General features: G+C 37.9%; 1 protein-coding gene across 1 annotated transcript in view; it reads right to left on the reverse strand.

Moving 5' to 3' along the window:
- Window positions 1-10,585: 10,585 nt before the first annotated feature.
- Window positions 10,586-14,973, reverse strand: part of LOC124266180 — a 32,027-nt gene continuing 27,639 nt past the window's right edge. Inside the window, exon 5 of the mRNA XM_046700984.1 lies at window positions 10,586-12,215. Within this exon, the coding sequence (XP_046556940.1) occupies window positions 12,124-12,215 (92 nt within the window). The 3' untranslated portion in view covers window positions 10,586-12,123. The remainder of the gene's footprint in view (window positions 12,216-14,973) is intronic.

The following is a 14,973-nucleotide window of genomic DNA, read 5'->3' on the forward strand; positions in this document are numbered from 1 at the left end:
AACTTTACTACGCAAATAGCAATCAGTAGCTTGACCCATACCCAAGGCTGTATTATAGCAACATGGGTAATTTAAATTTAGTTATATTTTGCATACCTTGCTTGGACTAAATTGTTTTAAATAATCCTGCATCAAGGGTTGCAAGATTGGGTGGGGAGGGTACTCCTTAAAGGGCGGCAAGTTGGGAGGGTCCCCCTGACAGGGGGTTACTATTTCGATTAGCAAACTTTACTACACAATTCAAGTAGTAGTGACATGGGTACCCGGTGGTGAATATTTTCATATTTGAGTCTCACCTAGCAGGGCTCGATTTAGTGGTTTGATACTTGCACTGGTGCAACCAAATATTACAAAGTGCAACCTAGTTATTAGTCTAACTTGCACCAAGTGCAAGTCAATGTTTGAGTGAGTAAACTTCTGAATAAAACATCTAAATAAATCAATAGCATATTTCTTTCATTACATATTGCAATAAAAGCAGCTCAACTGGCATTTGTCTGGTGCAACTAGGTTTTTATCTCAGGTTGCACCTGGTGCAAGTAGGTTAACATCTCTTAAATCGAGCCCTGCTTAGCCCACATAGGCATCAATATGAGAATGTAGTTTACGGTGTAAAGTGATAGTAACGTTTCCTCATCGTTTTGTGGCCACTAAGGTATTACGCTGGTTGAATGAAGAGAGTTTTCCACAATACTTCGTTTTTTCTTGTAAAATATGGTTTTAATACCATTGTATAAATTAAAGTCAGATGAATTTCTTGAATGTCTGGCCTTGTCTCACAAAGGGATCTCAGTACATTGTATGTTTTACCTCAGATACCCAGAGAGCTTTACAAATGTCAACTGTGTAGAACTATTCCCTTGATTAGTATGTAAGAGTTATCTTTCCTTGCCTTCATTATGTCACCTTGGTGTAAACAGGAGGAAAGAGTCTTCTAGTCATTTTGAAAACTTTGGTCTTCGTGTGAAAAGTTTATTTGGGATCATTCTCTCGACATGGGTTACAGTGTGTGGTACAGTGTGTGAAGCCAACTTCTGTTGTCCTACGCTGTGATAGTGACACTTATAACTCAGTGTATATTGTGCTATGGGTTTAGATACAGACAAAATATGTAATAGTTGTGTAACAGCTGCTTACTGTGGGGAATCTGTTCCAGGGTTAATATGGAGGGAGTTGTTATATACTTTGGAAATCGTCGTCTCAAACTCATTTGTGTCCAGCATCTGATCTCTGTTTTTCATTTTGTCTAAGTCTCATTTCTGGATCATTTATGGGGAACACATGTTGCGATGGTCATTTCCATCTGGCTAGACATTTACTAACAATTGGTTTACAGATTCTGAAATGAGATATATAGAGGATACTAAACGACCTTCCGTGTAATACCATTTTTATTAAACGAAATAAAGATTTGGTATCAAACGAGCAAAAGCGAGTTTGATGCTAAATCTTTCACGAGTTTAATAAAAATGGTATTTCACAGAAGCGAGTTTAGTATCTGTTTATTACTCTCCAACATAAATTGATAGAAACTGCGTACGTAGTGTGATGACTCTCAGCATTCCACGAGTCAAGCAAGGTCTAATAGCAACGTGACCGAGGTATTATCTTTGTGACGTCATAACTGTAAGCCATTATGACGTCATACGTCTAGCGGTATTACACTAGTGTTATATTGCTGTAAAAATATTACACTGCAGTATCTTCCACGGGCGAGTAATAAAAGGGATTTCAAAACTCCTAAGACTGGGCATCCGTTTAACAAAGCGATCTTAGCACTGATATGAGCCTGTGTTGAAGTATGTAAGCTGTGGCCATCTTAGCACTAATATTGTTTTGTTGAATGGTTCCAGAGCACCTCAACTCAGCATTATTTTATTTGGTAGCATGCATTCAAAAAGCATTTTTTCCAAACAGGTTTTATTTCAACAATACATCTGTAAGCCATGAAACAAAAATGCCTAGCCTCAAGTCTGAATTAGGTCACAAATGGATGTTGTTTTGTACCATTTTGAAGGAATTTTGAATATTTATAGCTTATTGTGTTACTTTGCTTTATTGTTAAACATGAAGGGTGTTTTTAAATTTATTTGATTTAGAATTATATATATGTTTTGAATTATGGTTTTATACTACTCAAATGAAGATAAGGATCAGTTTCCTTCATATTGCTGCTTTTGAGTAGCGTAAAAATACTTTGTGAAAATTTGGTTTGGTGTATACTTAATTCAGTTTTTCTGCTGTAAGGCCAGACCAATTTTATTTCTTGTTTTCCGGATCCGGCAGTCGTATTTTTTCAAGAATATGAAAAAAATAAACATTAATTTTTCCCGCTCAAAAAATATTTTCCTAACGTTGATGTGATATAAGTGAAATACTCTTGAAATCTGTGTGAAAAGTAAACTCACTCAACTTATTTTTAGTTGATATAAACAAACCAAAAGAGTTAATATGGAAACTCATGTGGGTTTTTTCTTTGACTGGTGATTTTTATTTTTTTCCCCTCCTGCCTTTAGGTTTTCTGAGGACAAAAATCCATAAAACCATCTGCCATAAAATTGGTCTGGCCTAAGCAATACTTACTGGTAGAATTCACTGTGTTTTCCTTTTGATTTATTTTGTACCATAGTCATTATAATAATAATATACCACTGAAACGATACAAATATGGTAATGCTGCCGTGTGCCTGAACAGATCGCTATGGATCATTGAAGGTTGTGATTAATATCGAGTTACGACGTACATTGATGATAATTTAGAAATCACTTGTTTCTCAATAGTCTAATATGTTGTATGACCATGAAGATGATTCATTCAAAACAATATTGCATAAATGTCTTCATTGGTTTTGTTATATACCCATATATCTACTTCAATTCCAATGCACTTCCAATGTTACAATGTGTTTATTGATTATATTGCATACGGTAGACAATATTACGTTTATGAAATTGTTACATTATCACACAGTTATGAAATTTCAATGCAATAATTTGTTTGGAATATTTACCTACTTAATTCAGACTGAGTATACTGATAACCAAAAGTTATGCATAGGCAAGTATTTTCTGAGATTATATTGAAAGAATTAATGACAGGCAACCAACTGTGAAGACTCTGAAGGACCTGGAACAGTTCAAATCTGAATGGGGTGGTGGGGTAGCCTAGTGGTTAAAGCATTGGCTCGTCACGCCGAAGACCCGGGTTCCAATCCCCACATGGGTACAATGTGTGAAGCCCATTTCTGGTGTCCCCTGCCGTGATGGTGCCTGAATATTGCTAAAAGTGGCGTAAAACCAAACTCAGTCAGTCAGTCAAATTTGAATGGGGAAGGTGGGGCAGCTTGGTGATTAAAGTGTTTGCTCGTCACGCTGCAGGCCCAGGTTTAATTCCCCACATGGTACAATGTGTGAATAAAACCCCACCTATGCTTAACTTTTGGTGATGAGTATAACACTGATTTGACAAATGCACAGGGATAACGCAATATGTATCAGGGACAGCCATTTTGACACAGTTTTGTTTCAGGATGATCAAGATGTTGTAAGATGGTATGTTTGAATATAGACACTTTTCCATGAAAAAAGAATTGAGTGAAATACTGAATTAAACTATTTAAATAGACTACTATGCTGGAATTGGTTTGAAATTCCTCAAATAAATACTGTGTGTATGTTTTTGGTCAGGTTTAAGTGAATAAATCCAATAGGGACCATTAGATGAATTGTTTGTATGGTGTAGTTTGTGTGCTTCTGGTACTGAGAGAACATTTGGGTGAAGAAAAGTCTCATTACGTTATTTAAAACATTAAGGTTTTTGACAATTGTAAATGTTCAACATGACAATATTTTAGAATTTTGTCTTTTCGTCTAGTTGAGTTCTTCTTCATTGTTATGATATATGCTATGGTGTATGAAATAGGAAATGGATTAAGAATGTTTGATCATTTTCTTGCAAAAAAAAAAGGAAAAATGTAATGCTGTTGAAAAAGTGTGAAAAAAATGTTCAAACTTTGTATATGTCAACATTTTCTGGTGAATTTATGTTTTGTCTGTATTATTTTTATGATTGTCTTGCAATGAAAATTTCTTTTAAAGTGTATTCTACTCAACAATTGATAAGGACCACATTACATGAATAGATTGGTCCCTGACAAAGTGAGCTGTTTGAGCTTCATCACTTAACAATGTATGTTACCATTTAATCTTTAATTTTCTCACATGTTTCTTATGACAGGTAATAATATTGTCATGGCTGCTAATCAGTCAAGTTTATCTTCCTGAAATTTCAGCATTTGCAGATATCTTGATTACAGGGAGGCCATGTCATCAACTGTTTTCAGGGGATTGGGTTCTGAGGAGAGAAAAATACCCCCTCCCACCTCTGTATTTTTTGTTGGATGTTTGTGATTTGGACGCCAAAAGTACATTAGTTGGAAATCATGTTTGAAAAGGGGCTATCAAATTATCCCGATGGAATCTGTTTATTTTCTATATACTAGTATGCACATTTCTGAATCTTAATTTGTAACAGCGAAAAATGTATAAATACCACTTTGCTACAGTTGGTCTTATAATCAGACTTCATCATGGTCAACAAGATCTGTTATGAACTTCTTCATATGTGACGTCTGCTTTGTGATGTCTGCTGGGTGAGCTGAAAATTTGATTAAGCTTAGTATCAATTGAAATACAACTTACTACGAAGCATCATGGTGATGATTATGCCAGCAGGATGATGTTTACCACATGATGCAAGAATTTCAAGAAGTAGGGGGTCTAAATTGTTGGAAGAAAGGCTCTGTTGTTTTGTTCTACCCTATTATGTATCGTCGTGTCCTATTCTGATTTTGTTTAACTGTGCTGTTGGAGTCAATTCACCTGTCCATTTGTAACTGTTCCCTGAAAGATTTCTGTATGTCCTTACTTGAATTAAGATCAAAAGTCATGAGAATGAGACATTGCTGGCTGAGGAAGAACCATCTGATGCACTTTTGACATAACCATTTTACCATTGGCGCTAAGTGCAGGAAGAATTGATTGGCATTAATAAGTTAAGGAATATTTTTGAAACTTTTGATTCTGTGGCCTTCTCTGAAGACATGCAAACATTCCAAAAGTAAATGGAGGATTCCTTATCACAAATAGTGTATGAGTAAAATACTTTCATCTATAACCCATTTCTTCATGGAAACCATGACAATACTCTAGATGTAATGACTGAACCGCCTAAAAACCTAAGTTTAACAGGTGCATATTTTAGGTTCAGATTCACTGACAGGATGATATATAATTTATGAAGGTTATTCTGTCGACCTGGAAATGCCTACTGGTATGTATCGTGTAAAAAAATTAAGTTTTATCCGAAAGGTGATTCAGCAGTTGGGGCCTTTTGGAGCTGTTTACTTGATTACTTGATTACTAAGTTTTTGTTTTGGTGCCAAAGATATTGTAACTATTACATACACTGCTTCCTGCAGATGTTTATTTATCTAATGCGGAAATGTACTGCTTGTGATGTCGACACAAGTATCGCCATGCATCGACACTTGGAGAAATCATGTCCCCTATCCAATCCCAGTCTGTGATGATTACTGTATATAGTAGAGAACCCTTGTCTAGTTTGTATGTCGTTGTATGACAAAATGTCCTGCCATTGGTCGGGGTCAAAAATGAAATGACCTTGACCTAGATTTCTTTTGTCTGGGTGGTGGCCTTGAGAGTAATGGAGATTTTTCAGCCAATCAATTCAGTTCATTATGGAGTTGGATGGGCCAGTCGTGTAAGGTCCTGCAGAGTTGCTTCCCTTTGGTTCCCCAGGAACCTATTTGCCCTGATTACTGTTCTATGTATGCCAGCACCATACACGTGCTCGTTGGTTTCCACAACGCCAGGGAACTGAAGCACTATTGGCTGTCCTCCCACTAAAATAGTGAACCCAACTCACTCACTCACCCATGGTAGAAGTGTACAAAATCCTGATTTTGATGGGCAAATCATAAAATGAACATCATTCCCTTGTTTATAATATTTATCATCTTAGTTGAGGTCATGAATAGTAGACATGTCAGGGGTGGGGCAATATAATGATATGAAGATTTTCAGGCGAGGATAAAAAAATCTTGTTGCTTTGTGTTGACATATTAGTGTTGATGTAACAGTGAAGACTGAAAGTTATGTTAAATGGACAGTCTTTAAACTGTTTGATACGATCTACTGGTAAAACGTTTGTTCGAGATGGGGCAAGGGAGGTTTTCACTTTTCACAACTGTTATATTTTCCACATGGTATTTTGAATACATTTTGGTGAAGATATATTTCACACTGTTTATGAAATTTTGTATTTAAGATATATTTGAGAATTTTCACCCGAAGAGAAATTATTATGTTATATTATAGGAAACTGATATAGATGTGAGATGCAATTCAGCTTCATTTCTATACCGGCATAATGCAGAAATTTGTAGAACAGAAAACTCACATAGAACACAATTATTCCTTGGATGAAACTCTCGTTTGATTGAAAATAGCATGGCACTCAGCAGTGAGATAATGACAAGATAATGGTATGGCCGCATCAGTTACGAAATAAAACTGCTAGTTTGCTTTGAGATACAGAAGTCAATTATGACTGTATGAAGATTATGGATGCCTTGAAGCTCATTGGCTGAACAGAAAGTTTCCCTGCTATGACCTCCTATGGAGGTGTTATCGTATCTCCACTCAAAGGTGTTAAGGATTAATATAAATGAGATCGAATTTGTTTCAATAATATATTTTGACAATCTCCAAGACCTTAAATCATGAGGTTTTACTTTATTTTGATCTCTTCATCTGGGAAATATTTCGTGAATCATGATTTAATTTTAGATGAAAGTATTGGAAGCAGATATATTTATTTGAAGCAGTATTCGTGTTCAGAATATGCATTTGATTTTAGTCACAGCTTGAGTAGAACCACCCTGAAACAGTCTTGATTAACTATTTATCTCCCTGTACATTTATTTTAGTTATTCCCATAGATTATTTGTGGTTTTGGTATTTAAACCCTTTCGTTGATATGTGAATATTGTATATACTTGATAAGTTCTTTCCATGTAAATATATTTTTTGCACATATTGAAACTTTTAGTTTCATTGACTGAAGCATTTCATGTTGGAGCTTGTCTTTTTAGTGGCTCTAAACATCTTGCTTTGCCTGAATTATCTCCTTTAGCAGAAACTATAATGGACAGGTCACAGAAAGAGTTTGTGCAGGGTGTGGAGTCAGATGACCTTACCTTGTCAACTGGCTGAATGGGTTGATTTCTTCGGTTAGGTGGATGTAGTCAAAGAATTGTTCACTGAAGCTTAGAAACTTGAAATTAGAATTTCATATTTCTTTGAGATGGTTCGAGAAGTGATTAATTTACTATATGAGTCATATTTGAACGCAGTCTTTCATACTAGTACATCATGCTGGATTTTACTGGATTTTCCGGTATAACAATCCGTTGATCGCCAGATTATTCTAACACTAAGCGGGTATCACATGGCTGGAGTACATTTGTGCGACATTGGGCTGTAAGTAGTGTTTTAGGCAGACTTATGTGAATGGTGGACGCTACCAGCAGGGTTATACATGCTTACCCTTTCTGCGAACACCTGGTGTCATCACTGGTTTTTACCAATCCAATCATAACAATTTCACTGCTATTTTTACCTTCACAGCTAAAGGAGGTAGTTAAGACTGGGTATTCTTTTGCCCTCATGCTTTTATTTAAGACAGTGATTAAATTTCTTACTGTTTGTTCAGAAGTTTAATGTAGCAATTTGAATGGAAATCCGATCCAGTCCAAGTCAAGGTTGCCTCTAACAATGATCCTTGGCAATATTTTCAGTTGACTTTATGTTAACAGATTTATTGTTGTTTGTTGAGCTTTAGAATTTTACTGCATTCAGCCGAGGGCGAACTGCTTCATTGCTAGAGAATTTTAAAAATAATATATATAGAAAAGATGTTCATCTGTCAAAAGGAAAATTTGCTTGTGTCAATTTCTTCCTTTCCAAGTTTTATGCATCAACATTTGAATAATTTTCACTCTTGAACTTTCTCAAAAGAATGGCCGTAAATTTGAAGGTGAAGTTTCCTGTTCATAAATTTCATCCAAGATGAACATACTAACCATGCTGAGCTTTTTTCTCATTGTATCTTTTCATCTTGTCAGTCATTTGAATTGAAAGCTCTGCTACACCACCAGCAGATAAACAGGGTTCTCTAGTAAATGCTGTTAGGAGTTGCTGCTGACATCTGTTTTTTGAGAATGTCAACAATTATTACAGTTTAGTTGTGGGTATGTCACTTAGAATTCCATTCAGAGCCTGACATGTACTTTGAAACCAGAAGCTTTGTCTAAGCAAACCTTTGATGTATTAAGCAAATCACAAGACAGACATAAGTTATTAGTTATCTTATTGGGGTCTCCTGCCATGATATTACTGGAATATTGCCATAAGCCGCATAAAACCCTATTCACCACTTAATCATTGTTATGTAGCTTGAAAAGTTTACTTTTAAGTACAAAGAGACATGAAGTTCCTGTTACGGTTGGGGTATCCTAGTGGTTAAAGTGTTTGCACATCAAGCCAGATACCCAGGTTCAAATCCCCACATGGGTACAATGTGTGAGGCCCATTTCTGGTGTCCACTGCCATGAGATTTCTGGAATATTGCTGAAAGTGGCTCAAAACTAAATACAATCACTCACCTGTTGTAGTGACACAAACTTTAAAACCAGCACTGAAAGTATGCCTTGTTTTGATAATGAAAGAACAGCGAAATTTTATGGGATGTTTATTTATACTGCCACATTATTCAAACTGCCTCAAAAGTTGAGTTAAGTTTAAGTTTGAGTTCAGGGCATACCTCAGATTAAAATGGTGAAATTGTGCATTGTCCAGGCTACATGTCAAAATATTGCCCGAGAACGGTCTGGTAGTTCAATGTGTAGCCTTGGTATGTTTGACATTGGTGATGAATTAGAGTGGTTTATTAAGTGTCGATACTTTGTGGATGTACATTTATACTTGCATGTATAGGACCTGGGCCACGTTACACAAAGGTCTCGTAAGCCTAAGATCTTGTAACTTTTCTCATAGCAGTCGTATCTCCTATACTGTAACATAGGAGGTAAGACTACTACAAGAAAAGTTACGAGATCTTAGGCATATGAGAGCTTTGTGAAACGGGGCCCTGGTTGCTAAGAATGTTGGGTGTTTTGAGAGCTGTTCAATCTGTTGTATGTTTCTTCACATTTTATGTATATATGCATCAATTGACACTATGTATATATTGTACAGAGGAAATAAAGTATTCATCTACTTCAGTCCACCTGTTTGTTTTTTGTTTGAACAGTTCAAATTGCTGGTGGAGGGTGAAATGGATTGAGTGTATACCTGGAAAGTGGAGGGTCAGATGATATCCTTACCTTGTCAGCTTGATGAGATATCCTTAGATTGGTCATGTGGAGAAGGTGCATGACTTTTAAATCATATTTGAATCCCATTTTCTGGCTGCTATTTTGGTGCACACATTGGGCACATTGAGCATATTCATACTCGTTTGAGTAAAGTAAGTCTCAGTTCTCACTTAAGTGTACCTTCTGACATCACGCGGGTATGTAACGGCATGGATTTACCAAACAGATAGGACCGGTGAAGATCTGGGTTAGAATTCGTCGGTGGACAAGCTTGCTGACTTGGTTGAAACTTGTCATTATATCCGATGCCCATTCTGTTGATCACTTGATTGTCTGGTCCAGACCTGATTATTTACAGAGGGTTGTCATAAAACTGGAACATTTTTGTCTTGTTCGACCACCCCTACAGGGCCCTGACAGCCAAGAGCGGGTAACTCTCCCTGTCTACCTTGCACCTCACTTTTCATGTTGTCGTTTCTCAGTAACATCTACAGGTTTGTATGAATAGTTCTGGGAGTATATGTTGACACATGACCATATCACGGTTCAAGATAAGCAGATAATTGTTTACCACTGCCTGAGGAGGACTTGGAAAGTAATATTCTTTGTGAAGGTAAATAAAAAAAAAAGAACGTAGCACTTCACCACAAATAGGTTAATGGTAGGATTGCTCGGCTGGTTGGTTTGTTGTTTAACGACCGACACAGCAATATTCCAGCACACAGCAATATTCCAGCTATATGGCGACGATCTGTAAATAATCGAGTCTGGACCAGACAATCCAGTGATCAACAGCATTGGCATCGATCTACACAATTGGGAGACAATGACGTGTGTCAACCAAGTCAGCGAGTCTGACCACCCGATCCTGTTTGTTGCCACTTACGACAAGCATAGATTGCTGAAGACAAATTCTAACCCAGGTCTTAATGGTATGACACTGGAAAGGTTGCTGCATTTCACCATACGAAGGATAATGGAAAAGCATGGAGATTTTGAGCTGCAACATACTGAGCTGAAGTAGAGTGATGTTGCACTCAGCAATATTCCAGCTATATGGCAGTCAGAGCTGAGGAGCTAAAGAAACCCTGTATACATGACGACTGACATCAATGACAAAACACAAAGTCATTAATACATTTACTTCATAGTATCAAAATTACATCAGATATCTATACACACATTAATTTCAGATCTCACCAACATATACAAAATAATGTTTAAAAAAAACTCTTGCTGTAAATGCTGCCCATAAATTTGAAGTTTAGAACAAACAAAGACAGACATTTTGAATGGATTCCTCACGAGGATTGTCACATATCAAAATATATATCCTACTGTCAAATAATGGTAATTTCATATCACAGGATTTCACCGGGATCAGAGCAGGTATTCCTATTCATAGATGTTCACATTTTTTTTAAAATCCAGGCCTAAAAGAGCTGGTGCAAAACTAGGTTCTGGCATGCCGATCTGGGTCCAAAAAGGGCATAACTGTAAAAGGTATAGAGTACTATAAACATAAAAATTGTCAATAAAATTCCAGTGGAGACAGTTATACTGTTGAGATGTTAAGAGTGAGTGAGTATGGTTATACGACACTTTTAGCAATATTCCAGCAATATCATGGCAGGGGACACCAGAAATGGGCTTCACACATTGTACCCAAATGGGGAATCGAACCCGGGTCATCGGTGTAACGAGCGAACGCTTTAACCACTAGGCTACCCCACCACCCCCTGAGATGTTAATAAAGCAAGCACAAGGAACTTAACAATATTGAGAACTAGGACTGGCTATAGATATAAATCACAGATTGATAATCATTAACTAAACATCAATAGATTATAGATAAATATCTTTTGAGCAAAAATGTCTGAAAGAAATGAATATAGTTCATCGCTGGTGAATTGTGACATGATTTTGATTATCAGCGTCTTCAACATAATATAGAAGCAGATCATAAAGTCCAAAATTTGTATATTGTGCGAGGAAATAACTATTTTCTGTCACAAAATTGAATGTACGATATTATCAATAACACAATTTTCATACATACAAATTATTTAAAAATTCCTGTCAACAGATTATCGGTCATTTTATCCAGCCCTATTGAGAACATCCTTACAACTAATGAGTAACGGTAGTAACCAGTGTTGCCAGAACATAAATTCCCTATGTGTCGAAACAAAATAAATAACAATTATGTCAAAATACATTTGCATAAAGCTTCCAAGAGGTCAGAGCCCCTGTAACAAATCTTCATCAGGTTTTCTCTTCAGGCTCTCACACATAGTAAGTTTAGTTTTACTTCATTTTCAGCAATATTCCAGCTTTTAGCAATTGGGCTTCACACATTGTACCCATGTGGTGAATCGAACCCGGGTCTTTGGCGCGACAAGCGAACACTTTAACCACCAGGCTACCCCACCGCCCCTCACACAAAGAAATCCATATCTGTACCCATTTAAAAACTTTAGAGTTCCATTGTACCTTATGAGAGCAAAGCATGAAGTTATAAAAACATAAAACTGAGCTTGAAATAAGCAAAAGTTACAGAGAAAACCAACATAGCAGCAACACAGAGGTAATGAAGCAGTGATATTACGTCCCATCCTTAGTTACGGATAAGCGACAGGAATGGGCTCCCATGTTTCTGGTGTGTTTAAGATTTGGAGCAGTCTGCTGACGAAAACCCTCTACACATCCTGTTGCTGGTGGCCTCACGGTAGCCTTGAGATTTGTCAAGTTCAGCCCCTTCAAGATAAAAAAGTAGAACATTCATAACAGGTGTAGTTGTATAACAATGGTCAGGACAGGTATTAAGGTGAGGTGAAAGGTGAATGAGTGAGTATGGTTCACGCTGCTTTTTGCAATATTCCAGCAATATCACAGCAGGAACACCAGAGTGAGTGAGTATGGTTTTATGCTGCTTTTTGCAACACTCCAGCAATATCACTGCGGGGACACCAGAAATAGGCTTCGAATATATGGGGAATCGAACTCAGGTCTTCAGCCATTCTCTTCCCACAGAGGTTACTTGTCATATGTTCCTACGAACCTCTGTTCTAATACGGCCATATTTCCCGGTTCTCGTAAAATCCCCTAGCGGCAAAAGATCGCAACACGAATTATCTCCCTTCTTTCTATCCAATCAGAACACGTGTTCCATCGACTTAGATTCAACTTGACTAACAAAAGCAAATGTGGGGCCACAAATATCCTTCCTCTGCCGGGGACTTGTGTTGATGTTACACACAAGACATTTAATGGCTAGCTTGTCCGTTGTCAACGAGGGCGATGGAGACGCCACTGATCCGCCATAACATGACTGAGTTCTGTCTAGAAGAAACGGTTGCGCATCGCGCAGGGGAAGAGGTTTAGTTTTCTCGAAGCATACGGAAATTAACGACGCCTTGGGAATGATCACTTTTGAAACAACGTCGCTGATTGCACAACTAAATCTGATTGCCTCCAATCACGAGTCTTGAACGCTCACACCATGAAAGGGCCGTTTTAGAACAGAGGTTACGTAGGAAGATATGACAGGTGTAACCTCTGTGGGAAGAGAATGGTCTTCAGCGTGACAAGTAAATACTAACCACAAGGCTATCCCACTGCCGTGTCTCATGTTAGTATTATAGTATTATCATTCGTCACCACTCGCCCCTTTCTGTAACCTCCAAGAAGACTTGTTCCCCTCTCGATGCTTATGTGTGAAAATACCACAAACCAATCAGAATGCGCGTAATGATTAAGGTGCTTTGATTAAACATAATCCCGAGTACTGAAATTGTTTATTGCATTATGTGATTGTTTAAAAAATCATGAAAATAGATATCATCAGTTTGACATTACAAAGAACATAGCTAATGAATCGTATTGCCTTATGTGAAGTTGTTAATACGGATAATGCCTTGAATGGTAATAATAACATTGTGTCCATTTATATAGCACCAAACTCCACACTGACAATGCTCATAGCGCTGACAATGACAATGTGCTCATAGCACAGCAGGGGCGGTGGGGTATCCTAATGGTTAAAGCGTTGGCTCGTCACGCCGAAGACCCGGGTTCGAATCCCAACATGGGCACAATGTGTGAAGCCCATTTCTGGTGTCCCCCGCCGTGATGTTGCTGGAATATTGCTAAAAGCGGCGTAAAACCAAACTCAGTCAGTCAGTCATAGCACAGCACATTATTACCCCCGATAACCCAAGCTGCGTTTGGCGCGAGAAGGTTATACAGTGAGACCCCGGATATCAGGACACATTCGTTTTTGTGTAAATCGTCCGGATAACTGAATATTTCTGTCATCCAGGCTTAGGTGTTGAAATGGTAGCGAGCATACGCTTCAGGTTTAAATCACTTCAAAAACAGCACGGTCGTTATGATTTGCCAATTAGAATTCACTCTGTGTCAGATAGGCCGACTAATCACCACCAATACCCTGCTGATCGGTCATTAACCTGGATTATAGCTAAAATACATGGAATTATCATGAAACGGCCCTCCCATTATCAGAAATTTGCGGTCCGCTGCAAATGATATTGGACCGTTCAACCTTAACGACGGGCCACTATCAGTTCTGTTGTCAAGTGACGTCATAGTTCGACATTAATTTGCTTTCGACTGGCAGATATTCTGGGTCAAACAAGTCAAAGCAACCCAAAGTCCCGCTTCAAATAGCGGTAATATTGGCTTTCTTGTTGGTGCTAACCTTAACAATTGCACTATTAAGACTGTTGATGGACCAAAACCGAACACTGTCATAGTTTGACATGTTGCAGGCTATGGTCTTGTCAAAGGCCAAGGTCGAATATCGTCACTTTCTGTTGTGACGTCACTTGAATTGTTCGATGACGTAATTGCATTCGGGCAGTCAAGCCCGTCAGAAGTTGATTTTGGTAAACTTACAGTCAAATTCCTTCATTGTTTCCTTTTTCTTTTCAACACAAATTCCATGTATTTTAGCAATAATAACGGTAATGCTATTTTGAGGGCATTATCATTTGCAGAAGCCCTCGGGCTTTTTCAACTGCCCTCCTTCGTCGGGCAGTTAATGGAAGACCTCGGGCTTCTGCATATGATAATGCCCTCAAAAATAGCATTACCCTTATATTAGTAGACCTTGTCTCGTGTAAAGACACATGGAACTTTCGCGCTTCACTTCGCACGGTCAGCGGAATATCAAAGCTTCGTACGGATAAGTGAGTCAATTTTGTGTTGATTCAGCCGTTTGGTTTGTAAAATTTACCGTCCGGGAACGGAAACCACATATCCGTTATAGACAGTCACTTTTATAATGTAGGAGATTGGGTTTTTTATGAAAATTGACCGGAGGGCAAGGTTTCCGGATATTTAGGTTCCGAGGATCCGGGGTATCACTGTAGTCACATGGCTTATCCCAAAGGGTACCCATTTTTCTGCTGGGTGAACAGAGACAATTTTGAACAAACTCACTTGCCGGTGAGAGATTCCAATACACACATTCTAGATTACTGAACTTATCACT

The sequence above is a fragment of the Haliotis rubra genome, unplaced genomic scaffold (assembly GCF_003918875.1).
Source record: "Haliotis rubra isolate DU_JTF1 unplaced genomic scaffold, ASM391887v1 Scf1237, whole genome shotgun sequence".
NCBI lineage: Eukaryota > Metazoa > Mollusca > Gastropoda > Lepetellida > Haliotidae > Haliotis > Haliotis rubra.